Source organism: Somniosus microcephalus, chromosome 25 (assembly GCF_052327205.1).
Source record: "Somniosus microcephalus isolate GS21.2 chromosome 25, FLI_Smic_1.0, whole genome shotgun sequence".
Lineage (NCBI taxonomy): Eukaryota > Metazoa > Chordata > Chondrichthyes > Squaliformes > Somniosidae > Somniosus > Somniosus microcephalus.
Window position 1 is genome coordinate 45,368,591 of NC_141011.1, and position 23,794 is coordinate 45,392,384.

At 45.9% G+C, this 23,794-nt stretch overlaps 1 protein-coding gene across 1 annotated transcript; it reads left to right on the forward strand.

Annotated features, from left to right (window-relative positions):
* Positions 1–357: 357 nt before the first annotated feature.
* On the forward strand, positions 358–23,794 carry c25h1orf159 (chromosome 25 C1orf159 homolog). The gene is made up of 9 exons (XM_085967305.1): positions 358–478; positions 666–756; positions 8,358–8,442; positions 9,420–9,521; positions 12,030–12,095; positions 12,223–12,357; positions 14,856–14,881; positions 17,725–17,755; positions 23,585–23,794. Exons 2-9 carry the CDS (start codon positions 685–687, stop codon positions 23,656–23,658), a joined length of 591 nt encoding a protein of 196 aa, XP_085823431.1. The 5' UTR covers positions 358–478; positions 666–684; the 3' UTR covers positions 23,659–23,794.

Consider the following 23,794-nt stretch of genomic DNA (forward strand, 5'->3'; position numbering starts at 1 on the left):
ACACCATCAGAAAGTTGTGGATATTCACTAGTGTGTAGTTTGGTTTCACTTCAATAGTTTTATATTTTCTGCAGATTAGAAAAAATGAAATGTATTCTGCTGCCAGCTTTACACCTGAGTCTGCCAGATACCAGCTGCAGCACGTCTGTTAAATTCTGTATGTCCCAATTGGCAAATAAAACAGAGAAGCAGAAATGAGGATTACATTTTTTTTCTCTCCATTTGAAAATATTTATTTATCTTAAACTACTTGTAATGATAATTTTCAACGACCGCATTGAGCAATAGTTCAGTTAGGCTGTAATTGCTCAAGTGATTTTGGGTGGGTGTGGAATAAAATCAGCAAGGCTGTGCTTGTATTCTGATAAGGCCCCTTGTATCCTAGCAACAAACAGGGCTGTCATTATGAGGAAACTGCTTTCAGTTGCTGTGACCGGCTGAAAATCCTGAATGCCTCAAGTTAATTCTTTCACCTAGGGTAAGATATTTTTTGTTTCAAAAACAATCTCTAGGCTCAGTAAATGAGTTTAGCTTGTATGTGTTTACCAAATGCTGTGACTTTGAAGAAGTGTTTTCACTTTGGTCTCATTAATGTTTTACTAACTGCTGAGCTCTTAGTATCTATAGTGAAGTTACAATTGTGGTTTTTTCCCCCCCTGCCACAGAAAGTTCTTCCTACTGGCCATGACTGTGCCACTTACTATAATCCTGGCAGGACTTGTGCTTCGAGTCTGCACTGAAACACCACAGTCTCTGGTATGTTGCACTTTTGTTTTTACTGTGACCCAGCATTTGTTCGGGACAAGGTGTGGTTCATGCAGCTGCTTGCTGAATTGCAGGAAGTGCACAAAGTGACGCTTGCGACGTAACATTTTTCCCTTCAAAACTGTTGCACACAAACTAGACTGCGATATATTACATGGAACTTGACAGTGCAGAAACAGGCCATTCGGCCCTGCGGGTCTGTGCCGGTTATACTCTAACCCATTCTTTAATTTGGATTCATTAAATACTGAGCTTTGATTAGAGAAGGAACATAAAGTCTGGAGGTAAGATTTAATGTCGACAGAATGTTATTGTGCAATAGTTTCACTTCTGCAATATGATTTTGAAAGTGGTTGCCTTATGAAAAGAGGTTAGTTAGCACATGATCACAATCAATAGGAATGAGGAAGGTCATTAGACCTATTTTAACTGATCTGTCTAGAAAAATTACAGCCACCCTGGCCCCATAACATCATCCAACTGTTTTTTAAATGACTCTTAAGGTATTTTTTTTACTACTACCCTGCCCAGAAAACCACTCCAAGTGTTGATTATTCTTTGTATAATAAGCTTCTTGACATCAGTCCTAAGTTTTCATTCCACCAGTTTGAACCTGTCCCCCATAAGAGTTCAAGTTTCTTGGGCCTTTCCTCTTAGCTGAAGCCTTTGAGCAGAGGGCCCATTCCTCTGGTTCTTCTCTATTGCCGCCACAGCTAGAATGTTTTCTTCACGTCTTGGTTTCGAAATCTGAACGCACTATTCGAGTGCTCTAATTAAGCGGCATCTTTTACAATTTCACCATGATATCCTTTCGACCTATACTCTTGGTGAGTTAGGAATGTAATTCTGCATGATATTTGCTTTGTGAACTACTGCTCCGCAGTGACGGGATCTGTTACTGTGCCCTCTGGCTTTCAACTTTTAAAAAAATTCTGTAATCGGATGTGGGTGTCGCTGGCAAGGCCAGCATTTATTGCCCATCCCTACTTGCCCCTTGAGAAGAAGGTGGTGGTGAGCCGCCGCTGTAGTCTGTGTGATGATGGTCCGAGGTCAATGCTGGGTGATTCATCCGGTTTTATTATTCTTTGTCGTAGTGGCTTGCTCGGCCAATTCAGAGGGCAGCTGAGAGTCAACCACATTGCTATGTGTCTGGAGTCACAGATAGGCCAGACCTGGTAAGGACAGCAGATGTCCTTCCCTAAAAAGTCACCATTACTGATACTAGCTTTGTAGTCCAGGTTTATTTAATTAACTGAATTTAAATTCCCCAGCTGTCATGGTGGGATGTGAACTTGTGTCCTGGGATCATTAGTCTCGGCCTCTTATTACTAACCCAGTAACATAACCGCTATGCTACCATATCAAATGTGACGTATGCTAGTTTCAATATGAGAGTTCATTTAATAACAAACACTTGAATAGGATTGTCATGTTTTCAACCTGTCTGGTTTTTAAGTTGCCTGTACAGAAATTTCCCCCTCTGCGGTGTAAGGCTTGCTAGTTAATATTGAGATTTCGACTGAATTTACATTTAGCAACAAAGTAAACATCAAAATGCAAAACCATGACCCTGTCTGTCTGGTTTTGGACTTGTGACAAAGTTGGCAGACTTGCATCCTAATGATTACTAATAATCTGTAGTTCAATGCACTTGTAATCAATGTACAGGAAACTTTTTTATCCAGCACCAATGGGACCAGAGTGCTGCCGGTTGATCAAAAAGTCCGGAGTACAGCGAGGTATACTTACTAAGGTACAAGAGCCCCGTACACGGCCACAGATCCAGGCGTCCCTGTTGCATGGTAACAGGTGCAGGAACCCCGGTTACACGGCCACAGATCCAGGAGTCCCTGTTGCATGGCAACAGGTGCAGGAACCCCGGTTACACGGCAACAGGTGCAGGAACCCCGGTTACACGGCCACAGATCCAGGAACCCCGGTTACACGGCCACTAATATGAAGTAAAACTTACCTGAACCGACTCCTGAATTTTGCCGGTTAAGAGAGATTTCCGGTTATTTAGGTGCCGGTAAAAAGAGAGTTTCCTGTATAAGAACTGAAAACATCTTTTTTTTGTTTGGTCAGTTTTGGGTTCTTGTATCGTGCACTATTCCTGCCCCAAGACACAGGAGAGGCAAACTTTTCCAGGCCTGTGTTGGTGCCTTTCTTGAGTTAACCACTAGGAGGTGTACATGAGTCATTAAGGATGGCATTGTGCAGGACTTTTTATTCTGTAGCAGAGGGCCTTGTTTCTGTGAGCTGCCTATTGTCGATTGAACCACTGAGATTACAGCTTTCCTTGTGAATTAATAGGAGCACAAACCCATGTCTTACAATGTTGCAGGATACTGTGTTTGCCACTGCAATTAAAACAACAACCCAAATTCAGCAAGTTGATTAGTTTTTCACAACAAGGCACATTTGAACTCTCCTTTTAGTAAATATTTATGCTGTAAAAGGAAACTAAATTTATAGCAGTGTTTACTGTAATTGCACGCTCGCTCTCTTTCTCTCTGTAAATTTGTGGCTTTTTATAAAAATTACCATTTATGAGGAATGAGAATTTTTTGGTAAATTACTTCCTTTCCTTCTGTGGTCTCCCTCTGCCATGCTCCATCATGGGCTGAGAGAATGAGTAAGAGATTCAACCAAACCTGTCCGTACACATCTATCATCAACTGCTGACTTCTGGTGATAGCAATCTGGGGTGTCTCCCTCCCTCTGCTCAGAGCTCCAATATACTGCACCACAATTCAAGCTTGTATTTCAAAATATTCTTCTGTATAACAAACATCATGTGTGGAAATTGAGGTAAGATTGACGAGCAAATTATTGGTTTTCCTTTGGGGCTGTTCAGATTAATGTAAAGGTGCAGTGTTTCTAAAGTAAGTGCATCTAGTCCTGGAATTGGGACCATTTTGCAATGTCACTGTGACTTGTGGGACTGGCTTCCATTCTCTTTCTCCCCCTCCCCTCTTGTACAAAGAGCTGTAGCTTGAAGGTCAAATGCAGTGTTTTGAAAGCAATTTTTCTAACGCTGTGCGCAGCACCCCGACCGCGATCTTCGGTAACGCCCCCTGACTTACCGCCGGACGCTATATCCGACGGGGTCAGGGGGGCCTACCTGTGGTCGGGGCGGTGCTATTTAAAGGCGAGGTGCCGGGCGGCAATCTTTGTTGCTGGCCGCCTGCCAGCACCTGCCCCCGTTGCCGTCCCTGGCCTCCTGATCACCCCCCCCCCCGGAGTGCTGGCTGCGCTCCGTGAGCCCGGCACTTCTCGAGTGCCGGGCTCTTTTGCCAGCACTCCCATCCCGGTGGCCCAGCTGGGCCCCAGATCGCGCTGCGCAAGGCCCCTCCCCTTTAAGAAGGGGAGGAAGGCCTGCCTGCGTGACTTGCCGCAGCGCCAGCGTCCCAAGAGGGAGGCGAGGTGCTTCCGGCCGCGGGGGCGCTAATTTTTTCAGGGTGCTAAAAGTAGCGCCCCGGCAAAGTTAGCGCCCCAAAGCGCAACTCAATTTTTCCCCCATAGAGTCATAACAGCACAGAAGGAGGCCATTCGGCCCATCAAGTCTGCCGGCTCTCTGCAGAACAATCCAGTCAGTCCCATTCCCCCGCTCTATCCCCGTAGCCCTGCAAGTTTATTTCCCTCAAGTGCCTATCCAGTCTTCCCTTGAAAACATTGAGTGTCTCCGCTTCCACCACTTCCGTCGGCAGCGAGTTCCAGGTCCTCACCACTGGCTGCGTAAAAAAAAGTTTTTCCTCATATCCCCCCTGTATCTCTTGCCCAAAACCTTAAATCGGTGCCCCCTAGTCCTTGTACCATCACCTAGTGGGAACAGCCTTTCCCCGTCTAGCCTATCCAAACCCGTCATAATCTTGTACACCTCTATCAAATCGCCCCTCAACCTCCTTTTGCTCAAATGAAAACAAATCCAGCTTCTCCAACCTGTCCTTGTAGCTAAGATCCCCCATCCCTGGAACCATTCTGGTAAATCTCCTCTGCACCCTCTCAAGGGCCTTCACATCCTTCCTAAAGTGTGGTGACCAGAACTGGATGCAATACTCCAATTGTGGCCTAACCAACACTTTATAAAGGTTCAGCATAACTTCTCTACTTTTGTACTCAATACCTCTATTTCAAGATCCCATATGCTTTTCTAACCACTCTCTCAATATGTCCTGCCATCTCCTGAGAAACTTATCAGACTGATAGCGAAAACATCTATAACAAGTCCCTGAGCGATTGAATGGCTAGGAAACTAACAGAATGGTTTAGATCAAGTTAGGGTTAGACAAGGATGCACACTGTCACCTGATTTTATTTAATCTAGTATTGGAAGCAGTAATGAACCTTATACTAAAAGATGATATTGGAGGAGTCTCCGTCTGCGGCAAGATTTTAAACCATCTGATTTGCTGATGGCCTTGACCTTGCAGCAACATCTAAAACAGATTTTCAGAGATTAACTGATTCGTGGAGAGTAAAAAATTTGGATTACATATTTAACATAAAAGTCAAGGGAAGCATCAGGAAGATGTACATGGATGCAGTCGAACAGGTGGGAAAGTTTGTATACCTTGATGGGTTAGCATTCAAGAATGGGAGTTATGAAGAAGACATCAAAAGAAGGATTGGACTCGCTTCTGCTGCTTTTGAAAGTTTAAGCAGGATGTGGTCGGCTAAAGATATTTTGGTTAAAAAGGAAGGTAAGAGTTTATGAACAACAACTGAAATTTGTATAGCGCCTTTTAACGTAGTAAAACGTCCCAAGGTGCTTCACAGGAGTGTTGTCATGCAAAATTTGACACTGAGCCACAAGGAGATATTACAACAGGTGACCAAAAGCTTGGTCAAAGAGGTAGGTTTTAAGGAGCGCCTTAATGGAGAAGAGAGACAGAGACGTTAAAGAAAGACTTGCATTTCTATAGCGCCTTTCACGACCACCGGACGCCTCAAAAGTGTTTTACAGCCAGTGAAGTACTTTTGAAGTGCAGTCACTGTTGTAATGTGGGAAATGCGGCAGCCAATTTGCACTCAGCAAGGTCCCACAAACAGCAATGTGATAATGACCAGGTAATCTGTTTTAGTGATGTTGGTTGAGGGATAAATATTGGCCCCAGGACACTGGGGATAACTCCCCTACTCTTCTTCGAAATAGTGCCGTGGGATCTTTTATGTCCACCGAGAAGGCAGACGGGACCTCGTTTTAACATCTTATCCGAAAGACGGCACCTCCGACAGTGCAGCACTCCGTCAGCACTGCACTGGAGTGTCAGCCTAGCTTTATGTGTTCAAGTCCCTGGAGTGGGACTTGAACCCACAACCTTCTGACTCCGAGAGTGTGCTACCGACTGAGCCACAGCTGACACAGTTTAGGGAGGGAATTCCAGGGCTTGGGTCTCAGGCAGCTGAAGGTATAGCCAATGATGGAGCAATTAAAATCGGGGATGCACAAGAGGCCAGAATTAGAGGAGTGCAGAGATGTCAGGGAGGTTGTAGGGCTGAAGAAGGTTAGAGATGGGAAAGGGCAAGACCACGGAGGGATTTGAAAGCGAGGATGAGAATTTTATAATCGAGGTGTTGCTGGACAGGGAGCCAAGGTAGGTCAGCGAGCACAGGGGTGATGGGTGAACGGGACTTGGTGCGAGTTAGGATACGGGCAGCAGAGTTTTGGATAAGCTCAAGTTTACAGCGGGTGCAAGGTGGGACGTGATGGTTAAACCCATATTACTATACAGATCTGAGTGATGTAACATGAGAAAAGTTGACGAGCAAAAGATACTAACAGCAGAGATGAGTTGGTTGAGTGGAATACTGGAGTATCCAGGATGCAAAGAATCAAGAATGATCTAGTAAGAACATGGCTTTGACCAGAAACAATGCATATGCAGAAGATCCAAGAAAGAGGGCTGCGATGGTTTGGGCACGTTTCGAGAATGAAAACAGCTAGAATACCTTTCATGGCCCTGCGTTGATCAGCCATGATCTCATTAAATGGCGGAGCAGGCTCGAGAGGCCGAATGGCCTACTCCTGCTCCTATCTTCTATGTTTCTATGACATGGAATAGGAAATCAAGGAAGCGTAGACAATGTTAAGTATGATTTGTCACAGAAAGGGATACAGATGACTAAAGCAGCCCGGCTAGTTGAGAACCAGCAACAGTGGAGTGAATTAATGATGTGAAAACAGTGGAGGGATGGCGCTGATGGTGTGTCAAATGAGGTGGGCTCGATGGGCCAGATGGCATTTTCCTGTCTATTTTTCAGGTGTTCACTTTGCTGGAACTGAAGGAGGGAGAACTGATGAGGCACTACAGACCTAAATATTAACAGTTTCAGTAACTTCCCCAGTTTCAAACCAAACTTTGCTCCTTGAGATTTGTGTTGCCTTTACCAGTTGGCCCGGTCAAGTCCTGCTGTTGCAGCAACTTAAACCCTCGAGTAGGATGTGTTATCTTGTACTATTACAGCTAGAGTTTGTTTTGTTCCAGATATTTTCAGGGCATTGTTTAGTTTTCTTAGGGCTTGTAACAAACCAACAGCATACTTAGTGTTACAGAGATGAAATTTCATTCGGGTTAATTGTCTGCTTCTACTTTGCAAGTCACAGACATATTTATTCCCATTTGGCAGCTCTGCAATGATCGGAAGGGCGCAGGAACACTGTTGATTTATAACTTGCCTCTGATTTACATGTAGCCAACGTGTTTTCTTGCCGGTAAAGAGGGCAAACCACACAAGTGTTGGGAAGCTACAAATTGTTTTTTTTCCAGAAAGCAGAACTGTAAATGGCAGCAGTTGAGAATTCAATAGGGGAGGTAGAGACTTCCCCTTGCTGCTGCTTTCAAGTGCATCTCCCAACATTGACGGAGGCAATTGAGCAGCTGGTATTCTGTCCACAGTCGGTGCATGGCCTGGGGAGAGGCTAGGCGGGGTGAGGGGGTTCAATTCATTTTGGGCAGTAGTGCAAATCGGCAGCCCGTTTTACAACTGCGCCCGATATTTTTTTCCAGTGGAGTGTAAAATGGGCAGCTGATTCGCCATCGTCCATTTTGCACTACCACCTAAGATGATTTCACTCCCTTTTATAACTTAAAACTTCTCAAATGTTGCTAATTAGCTTTCAGCCTGCGGGAGAAATTTGAGCACCCCGCAGAAATTTGTGAATGTTCGGCGAAAGGTTATGGTTTAATGTGTATTTCTGTAACAGATTTTCTGTGATTAATTTGCAACTGAACATACTCCTCTGTGATTGGTTGGTATTGGCATCATAATTTAGAATCTTGATAAAGTATTCAGAATAGTTTACTTCCTGCAATAATAGGAATGCTGGAGGTACATCCATCAGCCTGGCCAATATTTATCCCTCAACCAACATCACTAACACAGATTATCTGGTCATTCTCACATTGCTGTTTGTGGGAGCTTGCTGTGTGCAAATTGGCTGCTGCGTTTACTGAATTACAACAGTGACTACACTTCAAAAGTACTTCATGGTCTGTAAAGTGTTTTGGGACGTCCCAAGGTTGTGAAAGGCGCTATGTAAATGCAAGTCTTTGATTTTCCTTTCTAATGCCTATTTACTTATTTTCTAGGTCCCACCAGTTGCTGTCACCGAATGCTGTGCAGATTTCCTGGACAAGTCTGGCCATTGTCCACAAAGCAGCTTCTGTCATTCAGGTACATTTTTAATATAGTAAAATCTGTGACCGCACCCAGCAGAACAAGGAAACTTTTATCTTTGTTTTGTTCATGTGCTCCTTTATCAAGGTGAGGGATGTCTCTACTGGAGAATGTAGTTCTCGACTTTGAGTGCGCTGTCAGTGTTAAGCATTCCTAGATCAGGTATTAACCCTTGAAGAGCATACCGCCCCCCACCCTCCTGAACCAGTGCATCAATGAGGGTTTACCATTTCTCACAGCAGACATCCTTGTGCCCTAGTGAGACTGCCAATTTTAGTGTTAAAATGATGCAGAGTTTTACTTTCTACAGCTGTTAATTCAAATTGTATTGTTTACATTGCTTAGTTTGAATTATTGTTTAATTCAGTTTTTTAGTGTGAGAAGTCCTTTTGAATTATTGGGCATTAAGCAGCAAGCTGTGTCTGTCTAAACTGATTCAGTTAGGACTTGCATAGTTAGCAGAGGAGACTTGCACGTTCTTAGCCTGGCCAATTTTGACCTTCGGTGGCAGAACGCTATTCTGAACCACTGCTCCACCTAGCGTCCATCAAATCAATTTACAAATCCTTCCCAGAATAAATACCGCCACCGCCCCCCCCCCCCCCCCCCCCCTACGCTGAACTAACCTAAAGTTGTATTCCTGTTTGAATAATTTACAGAATTACTAACTGGGGCTTCACACCAGTTATGAATGAACTGCTTGTCATTGGTGTGGGTAAATAGTTAACTTCCCTCAAGAGTTTGCTGACTCTTTGGGTTAAGCATTATCTGCCTTGGTGTCATAATGTGCAGGGGTCTGGAGGATAGAGCTAGACCTCCATAGGCATGGTGGGGGTGGAAGAGAAAAGATTAATTATAACGCGATGTTACAGCAGCTCTACCAAGATGCTGTGTTAAGAGCTCCCAGTAAGCCGGAAAGGATGTTGGAGTTTATATCGGCATTTGTCTCTAGACTCACTATAATCAATTTTCAGACTGTTACAGACATTGGTTTAAGAATGGAAGCACCACCTGCATCAGGTGCATTAATGGAACACTCACAGAATCCTCGAACAATCTGACTGAATGCATTAACTGTGAGTAACCAAATACTGTATCGTTACTGACGTAAGAAAACTACTAGGCACTTGGTCTAAGCGTTAAACAAAGCTTTAATCAACTGTTTTACAACATGGAGGTCTAGTTGTGTTCTTCACTAGTTCCTGTTAAGAATGTCCTGTGCAAGCTGGGCCCGTGCCCGAGTATTTATACTCTCCCTGGACAGCGCCACCTGCAGGCCGCTCAGTATTATTTCATAAGTCTTTCTTTCATGAATGACTGATTCATGTCAGTTACCTAATGCTGTATGGTTACACTCATTAACAATTTTGCTTGTACACTAGTAACTACCAGCAGGAGATGTCCGTTAAAGCCCCCTTCTGACTCCTCACACAATCCTGATTATCTCCTTAAGGCAGACTTGTTGAGAACATTTAAAACTCAAGCTGATGGTGCAGTGGCTGCAGTGGGTAGAGGACTAAGTTTTGGACCAGAAGTCAAAGTTGGTATCCCAGCCTTGGCTATTTTTGCACTGATTGGGCAGGCTTTACCAGTTGTCCTGGTCACCAAGTGGATCAGTTTGCAGCTGCGAAAAGTAACGGGACCAGTCGTGACTCGCACAGAAGCGGGTTTTGCATTGTCATCTTGTGAGGGGGGGCAGTAGGTCGAGAAACTCCTGCAAGTAGAGAAGACCGGAGTTAGTTTCTGACTTCAGTGACGACCCTCGTGCAAAATGTGTCTGGTTTCTGCTGTAGCTGCCAGCCCAGGTTCAGTGTAGGTCGTTCAAGTGTGCTGTTAAGCGTTTCCATTCTTTGTCAATTCGATACGAGGCCATGAACCAAGTGGGTGGCAGCTGTTGTGTAGAACATGGCTTTGCTATTTGAATGTGCGCCATTGCCTGTATCCCATTGGAAAGATGCTGGGCCCAATTAACATTTAATGGAAGTGAGAAATAAAAGTGGGAACTGCAAACCTTGGCAGAGAAGATCAGCAATGTTTCCTCAAGTTGAATTTCCGTGTCCATTACGCTACTTGCCCACTGGAAATGCTGGTTAACTATTGAAATCACAATGTTTTGTGTGTAGTCTATTGTTGATGAAAGTAGAGGAGTTTTCTTATTACTCTACTTGTCCCAAAGCTTCCAGGACAGTGCTAGAATTCAATCCGTTCTGTTAGTATGGGTCGAACATATTCCCGTGATATGACATCCCAGCCAAGCATACTTAACTCATTTGAAGAGATGACATAGAGTCTACCGCAATGTTCCCTTTAACTTTTTTTTGGGTGCACGGCTCCTTTAACGGGCTGCCTAGCCCATTCAAATTTCCGCACATGCGCGGTTTTTCCATTTTGAGCTGGCTGCGTGGGACCTCCAGACCGCTGCGCAGCTTAATAGAAATATTGGTGTACAGCATGAAACCGGCCATTCGGACTATGCCGGTGTTTATGCTGCACACGAGCTGCCTCCCACCCCTCTTCATCTAACCCTATCAACATATCCTTTTATCCCTCGTGTGTTTATCTAGCTTCCTCTTAAATGCTCGATATTTTTTATTCATTCATGGGATGTGGGCATCGCTGGCAAGGCCTCTAATTGCCCTCGAAGGTGGTGGTGAGCCGCCGCCTTGAGCCGCTGCAGTCAGCGTGGTGAAGGTACTCCCACAGTGCTGTTAGGGAGGGAGTTCCAGGATTTTGGCCCAGCGATGATGAAGGATCAGCGATATACTTCCAAGTCAGGATGGTGTGTGACTTGGGAGGGGAGCTTGGAGGTGGTGGTGTTCCCATGCGCCTGCTGCCCTTGTCCTTCTAGGTGGTAGAGGTCGAGGGTTTGTGAGGTGCTGTCGAAGAAACCTTGGTGAGTAGCTGCAGTGCATCTTGTAGATGGTACACACTGCAGCCACGGTGCGCCGGTGGTGGAGCGAGTGAATGTTTAAGGTGGTGGATGGGGTGCCAATCAAGCGGGCTGCTTTGTCCTGGATGGTGTCGAGCTTCTTGAGTGTTGTTGGAGCTGCACTCATCCAGGCAAGTGGAGAGTATTCCAACACACTCCTTACTTGTGCCTTTGTAGATGGTGGAAAGGCTATGGGGAGTCAGGAGGTGAGACACTTGCTGCAGAATACCCAGCCTCTAACTTGCTCTTGTAGCCATGAGGGATAAAAGGAATAGAAGGATATGCTGATGGGGTTAGATGTATTTATGTGGCTGGTCCAGTTAAGTTTCTGGTCATTGATGAAGCAGCTGAAGATGGTTGGGCCTAGGACACTGCCCTGAGGAACTCCTGCAGCGATGTCCTGGGGCTGTGATTGACCTCCAACAACTGCAACCATCTTCCTTTGTGCTAGGTATGACTCCATCCAGATTGTAATAATTTCATTTTGGATTGCACTTATAAATTGGATTTTAGAGGTAATATTTCAGTTTTTACAATGCAATACAAAGCGGGTGAAAATTGTGCAAATTCCTAAAAAATTTGTCTTTTGAAAGTTCATTGTTTGGGTGTCGTTAGCTTTGCATGAATTTCACACTCATTGGCTTTCCTGTTACAGCACTTTCCAGCAGTGAAGAGAAAGCGGCAAATGGCACCACTGTGGGCCCAACCATCCTTAAAATTGGTAAGAAACTGAGCCGAGAACAGCATTGAGATACCATGAAGCTTCTCACCATTGCTTAAGTAACCTTTCATTTATGTAGTACACCAACAATAAGTGATGAATTCTCTCTCTCTCGTCTCTTTTTAAGGAGGACCAGGAATAGCTGCCTCGTTGTGTCTGGGAACACTATTTATCAGTTCATTCTTCATTCTGTCTGTGGCAACATTTTTCTACCTCAAGCGGTCCAACAAACTCCCACATTTGTTTTACCGACGAAACAAAGGTGAAGACCTAACTTGTATTGGCTTGTTTATGGTTGTTGAGTGTGTTGTTCTAGACAGATAAGATTGTGCAGTTTGCCCAAGCCTTTTTTTAATCTTTAAACTATGATCTTATTCTTCATTCTTTCTCCACTTCCAAGCCAAGCACCTTTGCTTAAAGGGCAAATAAGTGACTGTTTAATACTGTGCTCATCTCGCTATGTAGCTGGTTGCTAAAGCTACAAGGATCTAGCTCCTCATGTTGTTATTGGATCATTTCTTCCCCCCTCTTGTAGACAATGCAGTGCACTATTTGGATTTTATCAATGGAGACGTGCTGGGGGCGGGACTTCTGGTTTCCGGGTTTCAGTCCCGCCCCCAGCGACGTCTGACCAACCCACGCTATTTTCCCTTGATTGGCATTGATGTAAGAAAACTACTAAGCACTTGGTTTGAGTATAAAACAAGGCTTTAATCAACTGTTTCACAACCATGAGCTCTAGTTACATCACTAGTTCCTGGTTACAAAAACGTCCTGAGTAAGCTGGGCCCACGCCCAAGTATTTATACTTTCCTTGGATGGCGCCACCAGCTGGCTGCCCAGTGTTATCTCATGAGTCATTTCTACATGAATGCCTGTCATGAATCTTACCATTGTGCGGGGTTACCGGCCAATTAAAGGAAAGCCGGTGAACGATGACGCCAGCGCATGACCCTTCATCTGTTGAAATTTTTTTTACATGAATTGTCAGCGTTTGACAGCTTTGAGAAGCTGTCAAACACTGACAATCTCTGTTCTAAGGTGAGCCCTTGCACAGAAGGCTCACCAAGACCCCGCTCCTCAGCAGAAAGCATTCTGTCATCTCTGCCGTTGAGATGAGGCACCTCCGGATCCTCAAAGGTTGAAGCCTGCAGAAAGAAGCAAAGGTAATGAAACTTTATCCAACTCTTTACACTCACCTCTCATACTTACCTGTTCACACTTGCACTCATCACTCACCCCTACAGCTGACATTTCGATCCCTCTCACCCCCGCATACCCACTGCTCGCCTCGCTGACCCTGGCGAGGTTCACAGCCGTCGGGAAGCCCGCAATTGCAAGTGTAAAATGGGGATAAGCCTGTTAACTACCTGTTAACAGGCAGTTAATTGGCTCTAATCCCCTTCCTGCCTCGAGGAGATGGGTCCCTGCGCAACTCGGGGACCTGCCTCCCAGGAAAATGGCACGGAGGCGGGTTGGGAGCAGGGTCGGTACCTGCTCCCAGTTTCTGCCATTTTTCCGGCAGTCCCGCCTCCATACCCGCCTCCCCAGGGCTGGGAAAATTTCCCCATGGTCTTTCTGATCCCTTCCCCCTCCGTCTCATCCCTGGCCCTACTGATACCACAAAGTTGCCACTTCACTCGAGCATGTGCTTGTACTCTTTCCCCCCAAGTCTCCATCTCATGCTCACCTCTGAATAGCCTTACAGCTTTTGAAATAAATTTTTACTTCATGAATCTTCTTTGGATTTAAAATAAACACAGGTTCTGATTCCTGCCAATTAACAAAAGCAGCGGTTTGTGGGCATGCATGGGAGCTGCTGAATTTTCAGATGCTGGAAAGATTCAACGGGGTAACTAGCTCTCTCTCAATCCTAGATACAGCACAGAAGGAGGCCAGTCGACTCATCGTGCCTGTGCCGGCTCTTTGGTAGAGTTCCACCAATTAATCCCACTCCCCTGCTCTCTCCCCATAGCACAGCAATTTTTTTTCCTTCAAGTATTTATCCAATTCTCTTTTGAATGTTACTATTGAATTTGCTTCTACCGCCCTTTCAGGCCGTGTAATCCAGATCACAACTCGCAGAGTTTTTAAAAAAAAAAAAGTTTCCTCCTGTCACCTCTGGTTCTTTTGCCAATCACTTTAAATCTGTTTACCGATCCTTCTGCCAATGGAAACCGAGTAAATAAGGAGAAACTATCAAAACCCCTCATGATTTTGAACACCTCTATCAAATCTCCTCATGACCTTCTCTGCTCTAAGGAGAACAACCCTCAGCTTCTCCAGTCTCTCCACATAACTGAAGTCCCTCATCCCTGGTACCATCCTAGTAAATCTCTTCTGCACCCTCTCCAATGCCTTGGCATCCTTCCTAAAGTGTGGTGCCCGGAATTGAACACACTAACCCCAGTTGAGACCCAACCAGTGTTTTATAAAGGTTTAGCTCTTTGCTAACATTAACCGATGGGTTGCCTGGGCTATTTTTAAACTTCAGTTTTAAAATGTTGGCTTGGTTCCCTCAGGAGCTCAACCAGTTTATCCAGTGAGCAGCTAAATGCTACAGACCAGGAGGATCCCATCTTCACTCCCAGTCTGTCTGCTAATTAGTTTTGACCGGGGCAGTAGTGTGTTGCCAGTACAATTGGCCTCTAGTGAGTCGCCCCAGGAAGCGCTGTATGTGGACATAGTGTGACCATATAGTTGGCAGTGCCAGCCAGTCTGAAATGTGTTTTATTACTAAAATGATTTATTATTTTTCAGCTTCTATACTGCGACCGAGTGAAATGGTAAGTGAAACCTTAACGTTCCTATATGAAGTGTCTTGAGATGTTCTACATTTAAGCTACCATGTAAATGCAAGTTGTTATTGTACTTGGATGTGTTCAAAGGAAAATTGCTGATCTTCACACTTGAAGGCATTGTTATTTTCCCCCTGGTTGCTCTCGGTAGCAATGCTCATGGTCATCTCTGAGTTTAATTTGATTACTAAACGGTCACCAGTTAATCGTCTGGTTAGGGACAACCAAAGCAGCTGTATCCCCTCAAATAAAAGTAGAAACTGCTGTAAAGCCACAGCATCTGTAAATAGAGTAGAGAGGTTCAGGTTTTAGGTCTAGGGCCTGTTGTATATTTCCAGCTTTTACCATTTTGATTTGTCCTTGTACGTCTGAATTAACTACCTGCTGTTTACCATGATCTGAATGTCTCGTGTCGATCGTAGCATTCACCAGTGATTGGCAGTATAGAAATTAAAGCTGTTTCGTTCATCATAACTTGCCCTCTTGGAGCAAATACTTTTCCTCCCTTGACCGCATCCAACTGCTTCCCAATTGATCCCGGTGGTTGGTGCCTCCACTCCCCTATCCAGGGACCCATTCTGTGTGGTGTTTAATCTTTTAGTATGAAGAAGATACAGGAAACATTTTGTAATATTAGATGGTTTGTTTCACCATCCCGAAATAAAATCTGTACGCAAAATTCTTTTCCCAATCCCAGAGGGTGAGCCTCCAATACGTTGTATAAGAAAGCTGTGCATGACCAAAGCTGTAAAGGAAATATTAATTGCAAGGCACCAGACAATTCTCCGAACTTCAATAAAGAGCCACGTGTAGGGTTACTGTCTAGGAAGCATTGGAAGCCCAAACTTTTGGCTTGCCTGAACTATCCTATATGCAACCATTTCAGTTTATGCAATTGATTGACGCAGAGACCATGGGAGATCATTTTCAACTGCAGCAGGGGCAGAAATCTGACGTTAGCAGATCGGATATATGGAAAGAAATGTAAGATGGGATGTAAAATAGGTGGCCAATCTGCTGCTACCAGTTTTCCTGCTCCCGCTAAAGTTGAATATTACCCCGCCCCTCCCCCTCATGTAAACATTTTTTTATTCGTTCATGGGATGTGGGCGTCGCTGGCAAGGCCAGCATTTATTGCCCATCCCTATTTGCCCTTGAGAAGGTGGTGAGCCGCCGCCTTGAACCGCTGCAGTCTGTGTGGTGAAGGCGCTCCCACAGTGCTGTTAGGGAGGGAGGATTTTGACCCAGCGACGATGAAGGATCGGCGATATATTTCCAAGTCAGGATGGTGTGTGATTTGGAGGGGAACTTGGAGGTGGTGGTGTTCCCATGCGCCTGCTGCCCTTGTCCGTCTAGGTGGCAGAGGTCGTGGGTTTGGGAGGTGCTGCCAAAGAAGCCTTGGTGAGTTGCTGCTTCTTCGGCAGCACCTCCCAAATGAGAATAAATGAAAGGAAATGGGGATAAAGCGATGTGGGAACAAGGCAAACCCATGGAATTGGTATCCTGCTCATGTGACGCCAACACAGATTGGTTGGCCTGTTCCTGTGTTGTAATTTCAAGTGTCTCGTCTCGATACTCCAGGCATCATGATGTGTGGGTAAGGCTGAATGGTCTTTTCCTGCCCGTCATTTGTGTTCTGTTCGTATGGAGGTTTGTGGCCATTGCTCTCTAGTAGACCATGTTCCAGAGCATGGATTCTGATGTTCACCATGGTCCTGCTCCAAGTTCTCGGTTGGACACTTGCCTCCTGCCGCCATTGGAATTGGGGTGCCTGACACTTAAGCCTCCTGTCACTGCTGTTACAGTCTCCCCGGCTCCAAACCGCTAACTGTCATGGCTGCTTTTTTCCCTCTGGTTCTGAAATATGGTCACTGCAGTCAGAAAGCAAAGAGAGACTCAAGGAATTCAGGAGAAACTTCCCTACCCAAAGAGTGGGAAGAATCTGGACCTCACTACCACAAGGAGTAGTTAAGGCAAAAAGCATGGATTCATCGAAGGGGAAGCTAGATAAGCACATGAGGGAGAAAGGAATAGACAGTTTTACTGATAGGGTTAGATGAAGAAGGTTTTGAGGAGGCTTGTGTGGAGCCTAAACACCAGCATAGACCAGTTGGGCTGAATGGCCTGTTTCTGTGCTGTAGACTCTGTCACTATAACAGTCCTCCAAACATAAAGGCACAACTGCTGACCACTAAATACTGCAACCCATGTACCAGGAGACAGACCTCTTCTTTCAGCTTATCTCGTGTTACTGGAAAAATACTGAATTGGAATGAATATGGCCGGGTTAACTACGATCCTTGTTTTATGTAATCATAGAATGATGCAGTACACGAGGCCAGTCAGCCCAACGTGCCTGCGCCGGCTCTTTTGAAAGATCCAGTTAGTCCCACTCCCTCGCTCTTTCCCCATCACCCTACAATTTTTTCCCCCCCTTCAAGTATTTGTCCAATTGCCTTTTGAAAGTTCCTATTGAATCTGCCTCCCCCGCCCTTTCAGGCAGTGCATTCCAAATCCCAATAACGTGTAACAAACAAATAATACAATACAAGGAACATCGTAAGACATGCAGTATAACTTTGGTATTCTACCTGATCGGGATTTTGTGCCAATTGAAACGGATATAATAGAACTTGGAATTGGATCAAAGTCAGCTGTCTTTATTTGATCTGCTTGACGGCTCTCGGCAATTTATGTGCAAATGCTGTGGAATGTTCTCTCAGTAATTTATGCTATCATCAGTCCCTTTTTAATTTGGTGGTAATGTGATCCCGCAATAATTCTAACCAGGGGCATTAATGTGACTAAATTGTTCTCCAATTGTTTTACAGGCAGGAATGATGAGGAGCCCCGTTAGGTCAGGTAATGGACTCTGACATAACAGATGGGGACAACAGTTATTTTAGCCACATATGGAGGGGTGGTGGGGGGTGAAGTTTCACATGCCGTATGATATTAACTGCTTTTGTAATCCTTTGTGCCTGTCAAGTGCATAATAGTCATCCTCGTAATCAGGAAAGGTTCAATGTGTTTCTTCCTAACTCTCTTTCCAATCTTCGCCACCCTTGCCCCTCCGCCCCACTCGTAAAGAATTGCTCTGTGTAGTGATGTAACTGTGTTTCAACAAGAACATGTTTAGAGTGTTGCTACACACGGCAGCCAGAGCCAATATCTCTAATCCCACCCCTGGGGTTGGTTCCATGGATAAGGCTTGATGGAAGCTAATTTAATTGTGAATTTTGTTCCGTCGCCTCTGAGTCAAAAGGTTGTGGGTTCAAGTCCCACTCCAGACACTTGAGCACAAAAATCTAGGCTGACACTGCAGGGCGGTACTGAGGGAGAGCTGCACTGTCAGAGGTGCTGTCTTTCAGATGAGACATTAAACCGAGGCCCCGTCTGCTCTCTCAGGTGGATGTAAAAGATCCCGTGGCACTATTTTGAAGAAGAGCAGGGGAGTTAGCCCCGGTGTCCTGGCCAATATTTATCCCTCAATCAACATCACAAAAACAGATTATCTGGTCATTATCACATTGCTGTTTGTGGGAGCTTGCTGTGCGCAAATTTGGTGCTGCGTTTCCTACATTACAACAGTGACTCCACTTCAAAAAGTACTTCATTGGCTGTAAAGCGCTTTGAGACGTCCAGTGGTCGTGGAAGGCGCTATATAAATGCAAATCTTTCTTCTTCCATTTCTCCTCCTGCTCCACCCCGCAATTTACATCCAGAAATGTTAAATTATTGGCTGGCAAAAAAATAATTTACAAAATGTAAACTCTTTCTCGGCCACTTCTGTCCAGGTGGTTCCCTGCTGGTTTCTACAAGTGCAGTTAGGGTAGAGGCCTGCTATAAAAATTCACTACAGGTAGACTACCCTTTATCCGGACTTCCGAAAACCGAAACCCTCTAAAAACCGAAGGTTTTTTTCGTTCAGCGTAAGTCGTGCGTACGACTTACGCTGAACGAAAAAACCTTCGGTTTTTAGAGGGTTCCGGTTGTGGAGGTTCGGATAAAGGGTAAGTCGTGCGCACGACCCCCCGCCGACCCCCCCCGCCAGCCCCGACAACCGCCAGCCCCGACAACCGCCAGCCGCCGACCCCGCCAGCCCCGACAACCGCCAACCCCCCCGCGGACACCGCCGACCCCCCCCGCCGGCCCCGACAACCGCCGACCCCCCCCCGCGGACCCGCCGGCCCCAACAACCGCCGACCCCGCCAGCCCCGACAACCGCCGACCCCCCCGCGGACCCCGCCGGCCCCAACAACCGCCGACCCCCCCCCGCGGACCCCGCCAGCCCCGACAACCGCGGACCCCGCCAGCCGCCGACCCCCCCGCGGACCCCGCCAGCCCTGACAACCGCCGACCCCCCCCCCCCCCCCGCGTACCCCGCCGGCCCCGACTGACTTACGCTGAGCGTCAGCGTAAGTCGTGCGCACGACCCCCCGCCGACCCCCCCCGCGGACCCCCGCCGACCCACCTTCCGAAATCCGAAATTCTCCTTTATCCGAAACTCGGCTGGTCCCGAGGTTTTCGGATAAAGGATAGTCTACCTGTATTCTTAAATTGCACCATCTCACCACAAGCCATCAAATCCACTTGGCTCCTCGGATAGCATACTAGAAATTAACATGCAGAAAGTTTATCTGTTCTATTCCTGCTCAATTTCATAGAGGGATCAGGCCTGTGCCTTTTTTCCTCCCCCCTCCCGGCTACTCCCCACTGACAGACCCCAGGAATCAACCGGTCAAACAAACCCTATATTCCACTTCATTGTTCTGCCAAACCTTGGGTTCATCCTTCACATTCCAGCTAAGACCCCACGACCATTGCCCATCTCTCCACCCTCCTCCCCTCACCACTGTTACCAAAGCTCAGGATTACTTCCCTCCTTAGTGCTATTTTAGGTTAGGATCCTACATAGAATAACACCCTGTTATAAGAACATAAGAAATAGGAGCAGGAGTAGGCCATTCGGCCCTTCGAGCCTGCTCCGCCATTCAATGAGATCATGGCTGATCTTCTGCCTCAACTCCATTCACCGGCCCTTTCGCCATATCCCTTGATGCCCTTACTAGTCAGAAATCTATCGACTTCTGTTTTGAATATCCCCAATGACTGAGCCTCCACAGCCCTCTGAGGTAGAGAATTCCAAAGATTCGCCACCCTCTGTGAAGAAATTTCTTCTCATCTCAGTCTTGAATGGCCGACCCCTTTATCTTGAGGCTGTGGCCCCTGGTTCTAGACTCCCCAGCCAAGGGAAACATTCTCCCAGCATCCACCCTATCAAGCCCTGTAATAATTTTGTATGCTTCAATGAGATCCCCTCTTATTCTTCTGAATTCAAGAGAATACAAGCCTAGTTTACTCAATCTCTTCTCATACGACAGTCCCACCATCCCAGGAATCAATCTCGTGAACTTTCGTTGCACTCCCTCTATGGCCAGTATATCCTTCCTTAGGTAAGGAGACCAAAATTGTACACCGTACTCCAGGTGTGGTCTCACCAAGGCCCTATATAATTGGAGTAAGACTTCTTTACTCCTGTACTCAAATCCTCTTGTAATGAAGGCCAGCATACCATTTGCCTTCCTAATGGCTTGCTGCACCTGCACATTCACTTTCACTTTCAGTGGCTCATGTACAAGGACACCTAGGTCCCTTTGAGCATCTGCATTCCCCAATCCTTCACCATTTAGGAAATACTCTGCCTTTCTGTTTTTTCTACCAAAGTGGATAATTTTACGTTTATCCACATTATATTCCATCTGCCATGTTCTCGCCCACTCACTGAGCCTGTCGAGATCCCCTTGAAGCCTCTTCACATCCTCATCACAACTGACACTGCCACCTAACTTTGTATCATCAGCAAATTTGGAAATGTTACATTTAGTCCCCTCATCCAAATCATTGATATAGATTGTGACTAGCTGGGGCCCAAGCACTGATCCTTGTGGTACCCCACTAGTCACAGCCTGCCATCCTGAAAACGACTCGTTTATTCCTACTCTTTGTTTTCTGTCTGTTAACCAATTCTCAATCCATGCTAGTATATTACCCCCATTCCATGTGCCCTAATTTTGTTCACCAACCTCTTGTGTGGGACCTTTTCAAAGGCCTTCTGAAAATCCAAATACACCACATCTACCGGTTCCCCTTTGTCTACTCCAGTAGTTACATCCTCAAAGAACTCCAATAGGTTTGTCAAACAGGATTTCCCTTTCATAAATCCATGTTGACTCTGCCCAATCTTACTACCAGGAAACTTTGTGTTATCCGGAGGCTAAATGTCCGGCAAGCTCGAGCCACCGGCAAAAATCAGGAGCTGTTTTTTTTTCTTTTCGTTGCTTTTCTCTCCACAGTCAAGCTCTGCAAGGTCTGTAGCTAAGCAACAGCTTCAGCTAGAGACGCTACAGAGACGCTTGCCGACTGTTTAGAAGCTGTTGCTAAGCAACAGGGTTTGTTGATTCACACGGAGCTGAAAATCTCCGTATGTTTCAACATTAGCGCTGGAGTGTCCGGCAGTTTTGAGGGAACGGCAACAGCCCGGTCCCGTCGGTGCCGGATAGCACAAAGTTTCCTGTATTAGTTTCTAAGTGCCCAGTTATTGCATCCTTTATAATAGATTCCAGCATTTTCCCAACTACTGATGTGAGGCTAACCGGTCTGTAGTTCCCCGTTTCCTCTCTCCATCCTTTCTTAAATAGCGGGGTTACATTTGCTATCCTCCAATCTGCAGGAACCGTTCCAGAATCTATAGAATTTTGGAAGGCGACAACCAATGCGTCCACTATCCCAATGGCACCTCTTTCAAAACCCTAGGATGTAGGTGATCCGGTCCTTGGGATTTATCGACTTTTAGTCCCATTAATTTTGCTAGTACTGTTTTTTTTACTAAATAATTTCTTTAAGTTCCTCATCCTTGCCACACCCTGGGTTTTTTCGTATTTCTGGGAGGTTTTTTGTGTCTTCCTCCGTGAAGACAGAAACAAAGTATTTATTTAATTTCTCCACCATTTCCTCATTCCCCATTATAAATTCTCTCACCTCTGACTGTAAAGGACCTACAGCTATATAGAGCGTTCTAAAACGCTGCAGCCTCCAATTGCTGGTGAGCCATGCCAGGCGTGATCTACTCGTGATTTAGTACATCAGGGCTAAACCCAGTGACTTGTTTACATTCTGTAACAAAGAACAATGCATGTTTTCATTGTTGGCAACCAGGAGATCGTGGACACCTATATCGCCTAGCAGTAACGCCTAACAGTGTCCTGCTATTAAGATTTATGGGCTTGTTTAGAAGGTGTAGCACTCCTCCGTAACTCTCAATGCGTGTTCTGTTGACTTCTCATCTATTATTTGAGCCTACAAGTGCGCAACTACTGATTTGAGCAGAAATTGCGATGGAAAGGCACATTATATTGGGCATATTAATTACCTTGGTGCTCCAAAAACGAAAGAATGTGCTCCTGATTCCCATGTGGAATGCTGCTTTTATATGAAGCTGGAGAATCTGATACTCTTTGCTACCGCAGAACTGATTCCAGTGGTAGTGGATCTGCGATACGATATGGTTGCTTGTGTTCTGAAGTTTCCCCCTTTGTTGCTGCGGAGGAGGTTTGGAGACCACTGCCAGCACCAGTGCAGCTTTTGGCTGCGGTGCCTCCCTCTTTCTTCCCCCCCCCCCCCCCCAATATCTGGGGAAGGTCCACAGAAGCCAGCAATGTGAAAGTTGCATTGCTAACCCGTGAGGGAGCCTGCCCATGGGAAGGACAAAATGGCAGCCCCAGTTGCAAGCATTACTGCTGCTGTTTCTTCAGCAGTGCAAAATCACCTCATAAAGTGATGTACACTGGCAGAGCCATGTGCCTTCTTGATTTGACTGTTCAATGTTCTCCTGGTGGGCCTCCCATCTTCCCCCCCCCCCCCCGCCCAAACTTGAGCACATCTAAAACTCTGCTGCTCGTATCCTGACTTGCACCAGGTCCCATTCACCCATCACCCCTGTGCTCACCTGTCCTACATCGGATCCCGGTCAGCCAACGCCTTAATTTTAAATCATCTTCGTGTTCAAATCCTTCACTGGCCTTGCCCCCTCCCTATCTCCTGTAACCTGCTCCAGCCCGACAACCTTCAGAGAACTCTACGTTCCTCCAACTCTGGCCACTTTTGCATCCTTCGCCCCACCATTGGCGGCCATGCCTTCAGCCATCTAGGCCTTAAGCTCAGGAATTCCCTCCCTAAACCTCTCTGCCTCTTTAACTCCTTTTTAAGACTCTACCTCTGACCAAGCCTTTGGGCACCTATCCTAATGTCTCCTTCTTTGGCTCGGTGTCAATTTTTGCCTGATTTTGCTCCTGTGAAGCACCTTGGGACGTTTTACTACGTTAACGCGGCTTTACCAATGCATGTTGTTTTTTTATATCAATGTTCGACATAAATGGAGGGTGAGATCCTTGCACAAACCTGAACTTTGGTGCTACTTAAAATAGATATGAAGACTGAGGCTCTGCTGCCTCCTATGTCGCACTGATACGGTTGCACAAAGCTATTTATATACAATCTGTGTTTTGGCTGGCGTTAATTATTTACACTTGTGCGATTGCTGCGTTAATCTGCTAAACAAAACTTTTTTTAAAAAGTTCTAACGATGGCTTGCCGTCTTGTTCATTTTCCTGCCTCTGATTTGTATTTCAGTGCGAAAGCAGAGATATTCAAGAAGAGAAAGACTGACTGTTTCAACGGCCTCCGCTGCCATAAGCAATGTCTGATCCTGCACCGCCTACTGTGTACGCTCACGGTATCGTTTCGATTCGTGCATCATCTTCAAAGAGTCCCTGTCCCGAAGGGCCCTATTGTTCTGCCATATTGCCAGCGATGGGGGTCCACTGCCCAGATCTCCTGATT